The sequence below is a fragment of the Rattus rattus genome, chromosome 5 (genome assembly GCF_011064425.1).
Source record: "Rattus rattus isolate New Zealand chromosome 5, Rrattus_CSIRO_v1, whole genome shotgun sequence".
Taxonomy (NCBI): domain Eukaryota; kingdom Metazoa; phylum Chordata; class Mammalia; order Rodentia; family Muridae; genus Rattus; species Rattus rattus.
In genome coordinates, this window is record NC_046158.1 from 925,386 (window position 1) to 937,699 (window position 12,314).

General features: G+C 41.5%; 1 protein-coding gene across 1 annotated transcript in view; it reads left to right on the forward strand.

Moving 5' to 3' along the window:
• Positions 1 to 12,314, forward strand: part of Gapvd1 (GTPase activating protein and VPS9 domains 1) — a 74,154-nt gene that overhangs the window by 26,359 nt on the left and 35,481 nt on the right. The window contains exons 4-8 of the mRNA XM_032902681.1: positions 1,056 to 1,142; positions 2,967 to 3,101; positions 3,246 to 3,435; positions 6,989 to 7,149; positions 10,772 to 10,901. Coding sequence (XP_032758572.1) covers positions 1,056 to 1,142; positions 2,967 to 3,101; positions 3,246 to 3,435; positions 6,989 to 7,149; positions 10,772 to 10,901 — 703 coding nt within the window. The remainder of the gene's footprint in view (positions 1 to 1,055; positions 1,143 to 2,966; positions 3,102 to 3,245; positions 3,436 to 6,988; positions 7,150 to 10,771; positions 10,902 to 12,314) is intronic.

Genomic DNA, 12,314 nt, shown 5'->3' on the forward strand with positions numbered 1-12,314 from the left:
TTCTGAAGTAGGGTTTCTCACTGAACAGAAAACTCACCATTTTGGCTAGGCTGCCTGGCCATTGAGCACATAGTATCTAATTACCTTTCCCACACATGGTCATGCCTAACTTTTATGTAGGTGCTGAGGATTTGAACTTCGGTCCTCATGCTTGCATGTCATGTGCTCTTACCCACAGAATCATCGCCCAAGTCCTTACAATCCTCAAGCCTTTTAATCATATCTTATTCTCCTGAGGTACCATAAAGAGAAGATTGGGTTAATTTAAAATAGACCGTCTTATAATTTTTTAAAATATTGATAGCCAAAGTCATCAGCTGAGCAGTAGTGGTGCACACCTGTAATCCCAGCACTTGTGAGGCAGAGGCAGGTGGATCTCTGTGAGTTTGAGGCCAGCCTGGTTTACAGAGCAAGTTCCAGGGCAGCCAGGGCCACACAGATCCTGTCTTAAAAAGCAACTGAAAACTATAAAGAGAATGCTTTACCCTGGACTTTATGTTATACTTGAAGCCATTGATCATGTGAGTTAGCCTTTGCAGATAATTTAAAGTTTTTCTTGGGCCAAAGGTAGTTTGGGGGTAAAAATGCTATGTAAGCTTGACAGTTTGAATTTCATATCCGGAACCTATGATAAAAGGAGAGAGCCAACTCCTAAAAATTGTCCTCTGACCTCCACATGTGCACTGTGACATGCACGCACCTCCCCGATTATGCACACACATAGAGTAATGATAAAGTGTAAAATAGTGTTAAGCATGCAGTAAGTGCAGCACCAGAAATAAATACATTGCACTTTCAGTTTCCTAATGTCGCTGTCATATGTTAACAAGAAATTACAGCAAAGTTTTCTATTTCCCTCTAACTCGTAATCTGAAAATAGCAAAAGCTGACATAGACAAGACACACATTTTATTGGGCACATTACTTTGTTTTCCTGATCAGATGGCTGTGAATATTATTGTGAAACCAGATTCTTCCGCTGGAATGGAAGTGCTTTCATGGACCAGTGCTGGTGTGTGCAGCCTTCATCTGCTTATCTCTGCTTTCATTTGCAGGTTGGCCGCCTTTTGCAGCAGTTAGCAATGACTGGCACTGAGGAAGGAGATCCCCGGACCAAAAATAGCCTTGGGAAATTTGACAAAGTAGGAATGAATGTTGTGTCATGTGAAATACTGTTGGTAGACTGTAAGATGTCTGGGAGTGCTAGCCCACACCGTGATCTCAGTTGAGGTGGGAGGGTTGCCTTGAGTCCAAGGTTAGCTTAGATAACAGTGAGTCCTCATTACAAACACAATACACTTACTTGGTACTCAGTTTTAATACTGTGATTCCCAGGCCCAGCCTGGTCCACACAGAGATTCCAGGCCATCCAGGTCTATTTAGAAAAATCCCATGTCAAAAACAAACAGCATGAAGTAAAATAATACAAAATATAAAATTCAGGCAAAATATTGGTGAACTTAAATATTCTTTTTACCAAATCTTGTCTTTGGGTGACATGAAAGTTAAATAATTCAGTCATTAATTTGTTTTTAAATTAGTTAATATTGTATCAGCAACAGTTAAATTTAGGAAGATTTCTCTAATGATTATTATTAAACTGTCTTGTAAGTATTAAAGGTCTATTGTAATGAGAATCAAGACCTATTAGATTATTTTTTAAAAGTTTGTTTTTAACTTGTTATTAATATAGCAATCAGCAGTAATTAAATAACTTTAAATGTTTAGGCGTTTTCTAGTTAGTCGAGTAACATAAGTATTTCATTAGGTTTTGAGTAGGCTATTAATGCAACTTGACTGACAACTCAAGTGTCAGACTGGTGAGACTGCTCAGAAGGGACGAATGCTTGCTGTTCTTTCAGAGGGCAGGAGCTGTTCTTAGTTAGCACCCTCTTTGTGTGGCTTACAACCACCTGAAATTTCAGCCCTTGTACACAAGTAAGAATTAAAATAAATCTTAAAAGCAAATGAATAAAAAATATAGAACCCTCAAAGACTGTTCTGAGCTTAGCAGTACATACTGTAACCCCAGTACCTGAGGAGGAGATGCCGGAAGAGCACTCTGGTTTGATGCCCACTTGGACACCATGGGTATTAGGCCAGCCAAAGCTAGAGAGTAGGACTTTGTTTAAAAAAGAAAAAAAGCAACAAGAACAACAAGACCCCCAAGAGACAAAACAGGACTAGCAATGACCTAGTGGGTAAAGGTGCTTGTGACATCAAATGAGGACCTGCGTTTGGTCCTCAGAGCCTGCATGGTGGAGAAGAGCAGACTCACTCTGTCCTCTCATCTCCGTGTGTGCATTCTTACGAACACTCACTCATCCCGCCCACCCTGGACACAGAGAAATACAGGGAAGCATTGAGGGGCTGGAGAGACGGCTCAGTGGTTAAGAGCACTGACTGCTCTTCCAGAGGTCCTGAGTTCAATTCCCAGCAACCACATGGTGGCTCACGACCATCTGTAATGGGATCCGATGCCCTCTTCTGGTGTCTGCAGACAATGACAATGTACTCACATATATAAAGTAAATAAATCTTAAAAAAAAAAAAAAAAAAAAAAAAGAGAAACAAAAATTTGAAAGGAAAATCAAAAAATAAATAAAAATGTGTGTCGTGTGCCATCCATCCCCCTATGCTTCTCACCGTCCCCTCGATTCCTCTCCAGAAAGCTCTGGATGATGCCGTCGGTCTTTTCTCGAGATCTGCATGTATCACACACTCCCAGTAGGTCTCCCACTGCACACTTTCCCTGCCTTTCAGTACTCTAGGTTGTAGAATACATACGTATACTTGGTTGTCCTTGAGCTTATTCTGCATTGCGGCATAAAGAATTGCAGGTTTTAACGTGTAAAATTTAAAATAGTTTTCATGAAGTTAATTTTTTTATGCCTGTCCACCTTGGTCAGAAAATTTACAGTCTTTTGAGGGGAGAATTTCACTGTGATCTCTTCCTGTTTCAACAGGGCTGTGTCGCTGCTTTCCTTGATGTCGTAATCGGAGGCCGTGCAGTGGAGACTCCACCAATGTCCTCTGTTAATCTTCTGGAAGGCTTGAGCAGAACTGTGGTGTATATAAGCTACAGTCAGCTTATTACTCTGGTAAGGGCATCATTCTTCAACTGAAGGTTTTGGATGTCATTTTTTTAGCCATGTGTTGGCAGGTCACAGATGAACACATCCTATAAGAAGTATCCTTTTTTTGAAAAATTGATTTTACCAGATAATGTCTTTTACTTTTACCAGGTAAATTTTATGAAGAGTGTGATGTCTGGAGATCAACTGAAAGAAGATAGAATGGCTCTTGACAATTTGTTGGCAAACTTGCCCCAGGCTAAGCCCGGGAAGAGCAGCAGTCTAGACATGACTCCCTACAGCACTCCTCAGATGTCTCCAGCAACCACTCCAGCCAATAAAAAGAATCGGCTACCTATAGGTGACAAGAACCCTTCCTTCTAGAGCTTTTAAAATACCATTTCTTCAAAGATGGGGTGCAGCCCGTAGGTAGAGTATTTGCCTAGCATGTATGAAGCCCTAGGCTTAGTTCCCACAGACTGCAGAGACAGAGTGTGATGTCCCAGGACCATAATACCAGCTTGGGTAATATTAGACCCTGCTTTTTAAAAGAAGTAATTATATTTAATTAGACTTTATTCATGAACTATCTGTAACCTATCTACCTGCATTTGAAGATTGAGCAGGCACTAATTAAACCTTTTTAGAATGTTTCATTTAATCCATATAAACATCCACCACGGAATGATCACTGTTTTGTACTCCTATGAGATGCTGGTGTACAAAGAACATTACTATAAGCCCTGATGTTCTCAGATTAGTTACTCCTCGGCCACTGAGCCACACCTCTGCTCAGTTTTACACATTTTAAAGAAGGGGATTTCATTTTTAAACATAGTTTCTTTTTTTTTTTTTCCAGAGCTGAGGACCGAACCCAGGGCCTTGTGCTTGCTAGGCAAGTGCTCTACCACTGAGCTAAATCCCCAACCCCCATAGTTTCTTGAAATCAATATGTTTTCCATTTAACATGGTATCATCAAGTCTTTAGCTTTCTTCACTGTCCCAAAATGTCAGATATATAATTCAAAATGGGGCTGGTGGTAGATCCCAGCATTCTACAGAGGCAGAGGCAGCGGGGCAGGGGGCAGGGGGGTGGGGAATGGGGGATGGAGGGGAGAGACAGACCTCTGAGTTGAAGGCCAGCCTGGTCTACAGACGAGTTCCAGGACAGCCAGGGCCACACAGAGAGACCTTGACTCGAAAACCAACCAACCAACAAGCAAATAAATAAAATAAAATAAAACAATACATTTTTTAACTAGGCATGGTGATGCATGCTTTTAATCCCAGCACTCAGGAGGCAGAGGTAGGCAGAGGTCCATAGTGAGACCCTATCTCAAAAACAAAAAACCAGACCAAACAAAACAAAAGACCAAATTTCTTTTGATTAAAAAATGATGTTTTGGGGTTGGGGATTTAGCTCAGCGGTAGAGCACTTGCCTAGCAAGTGCAAGGCCCTGGGTTCGGTCCCCAGCTCCGAAAAAAAGAAAAAAAAATGATGTTTTATGCTTAGTGGTTTTTAATATTGTAGACTATAATTTATTAACATGAAGACCCACTATTTTTGATAGAGATCACCTCCCTTCACTGTTGTACATTAGTTTTTTTTCTTTTTTTTTTTTTTTAGAGATGGGTGTAATGGGGAGAAAATTTTAAATGTCTGCCCAGTGTTTTGTATGGTCATGTAACCTTGTGATTGCATTTAATTTCATGATTTAAACAATGTTTCCAATGTTCAGAGGGTTGATTTTCTTTCTATTTAATATTTTTGTAACCCAGGACAACAGTTAGCAGCCATCACTGCCTGGGATTCTTCAGCCACCAATCTTACCGCTCACATTCCTCTAGTAACCCCGTTTGGTGGGTAGTAGGCCTTTCTCCTTCCTTCCATATTGTGCACTAGACATATTCACAGGTGTGCTCCCTGTGCATGCTGCTTCCGCTTTCTCTAAGTTGCTCCATGAAATTTGATCACTTGCATTTTTGTAAATTACAACTTCCAGTGCGCTAAGTTCACAGAGCTGCTTATGAGGTTGATAGAAGGTGGGAAGGGAAGCGTAAAGATGTACTGGGCCTGTCCCAGGCTTTGGGAACCCTGTGATGTGACTTGAATCTAAAAGTGATGATGAACAGATCTGCAGCTTTGTAAATGAGGATGTTTCTATCTCTGTGTTTGTTGTCACGGAGGTCAGCTTGTCTCAGCACGCAGCTCGCTTCTGTCACTGCTGAATGTTTTATTTTATGTCCTCACTTTTGACTGTATTGTACCATCAGAATTTCTGCTTACTGTACAGTTGTACTGAATTTGATTGCTTGTAAGAGAAAGGGGAGGCTTCTCACAGAACACTGAAACTCTTTGTCTCCAAAATACTGTAAATTTCGTCATTCAAAATTTCTTAAATGACGTATATAGGATGCAGCCTGGGATAACTCAGTGGTAGAGATGTAGTGTGAGCAGGCCCTGGGGCAGTTCCCAGCACAGAGGGAGAGAGATGGATGGATGGATGGATGGACGGACGGATGGACGGACAGATGTTAGATACATAGAGATAATTTTAAATGCATATAATAAATTCATCAAAAATAAATATAGTAAGGCTGGAAAGATGGCTCAGAGGGTAAAGAACTTGATGCCAAACCTGCCTGCTTGAGTTTGATCCCTGGGGTTCACATGATAGAAGAGAGGGCTGACTCCCACAAGCTGTGCTCTGTGTGTACAGGAGTGCTGTGGTGTACCCACGTGCTAAAGAAATAGAAAAAGGAAAAAAAGAAAAAAATATTTATTAATGGAAGAATAAAAGATAGGTGAGTTTTTAAAAAACATTGTGTGTGTGTGTGTGTGTGTATGTGTGTGTGTCTGTCTGTGTGTGTGTGTCTGTGTGTGTGTGTATGGTTGGTTGGTTGGTTGCACAGGTAGATGTCAGAGGACAACTTTTTGGTCAGTTTTCTTTTTCTACCAAGTGGGTTCTGGAAATGAACTTGGGTCACCAGGCGTGGCAGCAAGTGCCTTTACTGCTGAGACATCTTCTCAGTCTGACTCATATAGAGTGTTTCAATAAAGCAGAAAGGCTCTCACTTTAACATAAAGCTTTGCTCTAAATTAAAAAAAAAACCCATAAAGCTTTGTTTCATGTATCTCTGAAAAGGGTTGATAATATTCAGAAGGAAGAAATATGCTTTTAGAAACTGTCCCTGGTTTTGCCAGTAATTCTGTAATTACTTGCTGGGTGTGATGGGGGAAGCCTGTCATCTCAGTGTCCAGAAGAGGGAAGCAGGAGAGTGGGATCCAGGCTTCTCTGTGCTACATAGTACAACCCTGTCTTACAAAAGCAAGGCAAGCGCGTTTCGTCATTGTTTACCAGCTTTCCACACGACATGTTTTACACTTGTTTATTTATTAGAACGGGAGACTGCTGGCAGTTAAAACTTTCATGTCTTATTGAAACCTTAAGAAACGAGGTAGTGCTTTTGTTGTCCCTGAAGTCCTGATTGGCTAGAGTGTGTTTCCTGCCTCATGGCTGTGATCAGGTGATCCTTCCTTGCTAGTGGAGGTAGAGCAATATGTGTGTGAGCGCTTTGCCTGCATGTATGTGCATGTATTTCTGGTGCCTGTGGAGGGAGAGCAGAAGAGAGTGTCAGACTCCCTGGGACTGGAGTTAAATACAGCTACACGCTAGTGTGTGCTTGTTGAGAATTGAACTCAGGTCTTAACCCTGAGCCCACTCAGCAGCCTTCCAATGGTCAGTTTTGAAGGAGAGTGACTAGGGAGACCTAGTGTTTGTTTTGTCTGGATTCTGTGTTTTCACCGTCATCTTTTACGCATGCACAAATGTTCAGCATTAAGAGAAAGCACAGTTTTGTATTCAGTGTTCTGTTTTCTTCATTGTGACTTTTTCTCTTATTTTATTTGTTAGCAACTCGGAGCCGAAGCCGAAGTAATATGCTAATGGACCTACATATGGATCATGAAGGGTCATCTCAAGAAACCATCCAGGAGGTGCAGCCAGAAGAGGTGCTGGTCATTTCCTTAGGGACAGGTCCTCAGCTCACTCCAGGGATGATGTCAGAAAATGAGGTATGTGTCTAGTAGTACAGCTTTTTAATTCTTAGTGTTTTATTTTGAGACAAGGTCTCTCTACATAGCCTTGGCTGTCCTGGAACTTACTATATAGAGCAGACTGGCCTTGAACTCACAGAGATCCCCTCCCTCTGTCTCCCGAGAATTGAAAGTTGAGAGTAAAGGCATGCACTGCCACATCTGACTTATATTGCTGCATTTAACCTGTACCTGTCATCGTGAAGACATTTAAGTGCAGCATGATAGTTCATACCTGTAAACTGGGCATGAGAGGGAGGCTGAGGTAAGAAGAGTGTGGCTACACAGCTGCTTCTAGGCCAGGATGAGCTACGTGGTATTACCCTACTTCGGGGAAAAGATAAGAATAGAGATACTGGCTAACTACCTAGCTAGGAACCACTTGCTTCTCATCAGTATTCGTAGCTCAGTCTGGTAAGGATGATATAGCAAAGGTTGTACTTTGTATTTCAGAGGAGTCTTGTTTGTTTGCTTAATCGTGTTGCTTTGTTTTATTTTATATCTTGATACGGAGTCTCTTGCCTCTAACTCCCAAGTGCTGGGGTTGTAGTTATATGCCATTGCACCTAACCAGAGATTTATAATAACATAAAAAAGGCTAGTGGTGGGGTTGGGGATTTAGCTCAGTGGTAGAGCGCTTGCCTGGCAAGCGCAAGGCCCTGGGTTTGGTCCCCAGCTCCGAAAAAAAGAAAGAAAGAAAGAAAAAAAAAAAAAAAGGCTAGTGGTTTATAAGTAATAGAAATTTATGTCTGATTGTTCTGGGACCTGAGAAGTCCAGGATGGAGGCATGTTTGGTGTCTCATTAGGGTCTGATTCCTGGTTCATAGAGGCATTCCTACAGTGCTCTTGTGGTAAGGCGCATGGGCTGATGTGAGGGCACTGATCCCACCTATGCTATCACTTTGTGGGTTAGCATTTGACCACATGTACCTTTGTAGAGCTCACACACTCAGGTTATACCAATTTGTTTTTCTTCGCCCACCCTTTCCCTTTCCTTCCTCTCTAATAGGCTCTTAGGTATCCAAAGTTGGTCTGAAATTGGATATCTCTCCAATATATATGACCATGAGCTTTTGCTCCTCCTGAGTCCACCTGAGTGCTAAGATACATTGGTGCTGTTGATTAAACCAAGGTTTTTTTTTTTTTTCCGGAGCTGGGGACCGAACCCAGGGCCTTGCCCCTGCTAGGCAAGCGCTCTACCACTGAGCTAAATCCCCAACCCCAAAACCAAGGTTTTTACATGCTTAGCAAACACTACCACTGAGTTGTTCCCAGTCCCACAATGCATTGTTTCCCATAAGTCTGTTCGATAAGCTATCAAATGCTAAGCCCCTTTGAGCTCCTGTGAACAGTTATGGAAGCGGGCCTTCACTTTAATACTTAACATTCCACTGAAGTTGATGAGCATGCCCACTACAAAAGGAATTGTTGTAGTGGCAATAGAAGATAGGTATCAGCATTGTGGCATAGAAGCTCGTGAGACTTGTCTATGGAGTGTAGGGATGTTTCGTTTGTTTTCATCTGCTGGTAGAGTAGTAGTATTCCTGCTTAGAATCTAAGTTTCCTAGTGTGTACTTTCTATTGTATTGGTTAGGGGAAAATGGAAGAGATAAATGAAAAATTAGGAAAACAAACTTGAATTAATTATATGTGCATTGGTGTTTTGTCTGCAATTATGTCTGTATGAGGGTGTTGGATCCTCTGGACCTGGAGTTACAAACAGTTGTAAGCTGCTGTGTGGGTTCTTGGAATTGAACCTTGGTCCTCTGGAAGAGGAATTAGTGCTTTTAACCACTAACCCATTTCTGGGCCCTAACATGTTGTAAAAGATTATTTCATGTGCACGAGTATCTTGCCTGTATTTCTGTGTGTGCCACATGATTGCCTGGTGACTGGGGGACCATTGGATCCCCTGAACCTGGGATTACAAATGGTTGTAAACCACCATGTGGGCGCTAGGAGTCAAACTCAGGTCCTCTGGAAGAGCAGCAAGTGCATTTAACTACTGAGCTTTCTCTAGCCCAGTTTTCTTTTAAAGAATGAGGTAAGGACTATGATGGCATAGTGGTTAAGCTAAGAGCACATACTCCCCACCGCAGGTGGTAGTGGCATATGCCTTTAATCCCAGCACTCGGGAGGCAGAGTCAGCTACATTTTGTTATTTCAAGAATAGCTTGGTCTATAGATCAAGTTCTAGGACAGCCAGAGCTACAGAAAGAAAACCTGTCTTGGGAGGAGGGTACACATACTGTTTTTATAGAGGACTATTCTGATCACCCACATCAGGTGGCTCATCTGCCGGTAGCTCCAGGGGATCTAACGCCCTCTCCTGGACTTTCTTGGCACCTACACTCACACCTGTCTACCCTGCCACCACCATATGCACCTAATTTAATTTTTTCTTAAATTTCAAGAGGAAAAAGAATTGGGACTATCAGACTTGGCATAGTGGCACATCCTTGCAACCCTACTACTTGTGGGGGGGGGGAGTGCATGCTCAGGGCCAACCTGATATTAGGTTTCTAAGGCATCCTGGGCAGTGAGACCGTGCCTCAAAAATAAAATAGAATAAATAAAGTAAGAGAGAGAGAGAGAGAGAAAGAGAAAGAGAGAGAGAGAGAGAGAGAGGAGTGCATGGAGGGTGAGAGCTGGAGGCAAAATCAGTTTAAGAATTTGTTAAGAGTATAAAGGTTAGAGTTATCATGAGAAGAAATCTTGACTCTTTGATTTAAAGAATGATTTGCAGACTCTATGTGTGTGTGTGTGTGTGTGTGTGTGTGTGTGTGTGTGTGTGTGTGTGTGTGTGTGTGTACATGCCCCACACACTTTTGGAATTGGATATTAATCTCAGGTCATTTAGCTTAGTAGCAAGTGTCTTTCTTTTTTTTTTTTTTTTTTTTTTTTTTTTGGAGCTGGGGACCGAACCAGGGCCTAGGCAAGCTCTACCACTGAGCTAAATCCCAACCCCGCAAGTGTCTTTCTTATCTGTTGAACTACCTTGCTGGCTTAGAAACAACAACTTACATTCAATGACTGATGGTTTTTTTTTTTGCTTTGTTTTGTTTTGTTTTTCTTTTCTTTTTTTTTGGAGCTGGGGACCGAACCCAGGGCTTTGCGCTTGCTAGGCAAGCGCTCTACCACTGAGCTAAATCCCCAACCCGATGGGTTATTTTTTAAGAGTGTTCATTGCTAGCTTGAAAAGAAGTCACAGTTTCTTAATCTAGATGTTGTATGTGGTGGCTTACACCTGTAACCCTAGCACTCAGGAGATGGAGGTAGGGCTAGCCTGGGCTGAACAAACAAAAGAGATCTGTCAGATTCTTTGCTGAACACTGTAACTCAAGCTGTGCTGTAACAGACTGGGGCGGCTGTACTGATTTAACAGAAACACCAGTCTTCTGATGGCTGCCCCCTGCCCCCTGTCTGCTGCGTGACGCCAGCTGCTGCTAAGACATAGACTTTGTTCTGAGTCTATTTAAAAGCTTGATAGACCTTGCAAATGGATTTTAGTTAGAAGAATTTAAATTAGCACTTTTGTAGTTTATTTTATTCTCAGTAGTCTTTCATTTGGAATAGGCCAGATTTTTATTTTCTTTTTCAGGTTCTAAACATGCAGCTTTCGGACGGAGGACAAGGAGATGTCCCTGTTGATGAAAACAAACTCCACGGTAAACCTGATAAAACCTTGCGCTTTTCCCTGTGCAGTGATAATCTGGAAGGCATATCTGAAGGTGAAGGGTTACTTCATTCAGGGAGTGTGTGATTGAATTGTTCTGTGTTCTTTAAAGGAGCCTTATAAATTATAGTTAAGCTACCTGTGCCCCTCACTAAGGAGGATAGTGACATTTCCTCTAATGAACTTTAACGTGGCCGTGAGATTGGTTCCTAAGTAAAATTAAGATTGCAAGAGGCTGTTGGCCATAAAATGACAAGACATGTCTTCACTCTGTTAATAACAGCAGGCTGTGTTTCTCAGTCTTAATACCTGCACAAGCTTATAGCGCTCCTTTAGAAGGCTGTAGTGCATGTCTAATGGGGAGAATGGACTTGCTGGTATTTCAGGATGTTGTGTATACGTTTTCACTGTTCTGTGTTCTTTATCCACACACCCACAAATGTCTTTATGAATCAGGACACTGTGGAATAAAAAAGGCAGGCAAGGGTGGGATGCAGTTGGTAGAATGTTTGCCTGGCATCCCTAGACCTAATCTTCTGTAGGTGGGGAAAAAAGGAAATGGAAACTCTTAAACCAGATTGTGAAGTTAAGAGTTTGTCATTCCATGTATTAGGATAGTTTGTTTTATGAAAAAGCTCAAGTTTACTAACATTTAAAAGAAGACATAAATATTCTCTTTAACCTTTCAGAAAAATCAATGAGTAATATATGTTTAATCTAGAAAATGTGGAAAAGACATAAGCCTACCTGTAATTTCACTATTCTTCTAATAGTTAATATTTGATTATTTATAGCAAAATCAAGTTTATGGTGTTTTATAACCTTTTTATATCATGTGTCATTAACATTCCCTTTGTATTTTGCATTTTAAAATGACAAACTTTTATTTTTATGTATTTTTTCTTTCCTTATTTTGAGACAAGGTGTTACTGTGCAGCCCTGACTAAGCCAGAATTAACTATGTAGATCAGACTTGACTTGTACTCAACAAGAGATTTTCCTACCTCTGTTTCCCAAGTGCTAGGATTAAAGGTGTGGCCACCATGCCTGGCAATTTATTCATCTGAGTGACAGAGGCAGGTGAATCTCTGATTTGGAGGACAGCTTGTCTATAGACTGAGTTCCAGGACAGTCAAGGTTACACAGAGAAGAAACCATGTCTCAAAAAAAAAAAAACAAAAAACAAAAAACAAAAAACAAAAAAAAACCAAGACAAACAAAGGAATTGTCTGATTTGCTTGCCCTGTCATTGGCTCATAGATGGTTTTAAACTGGCCATTAAACCTTGTCAACCTTGGCTGTGTTCATCTGGATGGACATATGGCCCTTGGCAATAATGATTGGGTCATTTGCAGAACGTTTCCAAGGGGCGTGCAGGTCCATGAACCTGCTGGCGTTCTGCGTGTCTAGGCACTGCCTGGTCACTCCTGCTGCACACACGCACAGAAAGCACTTCTGACTTTTACGT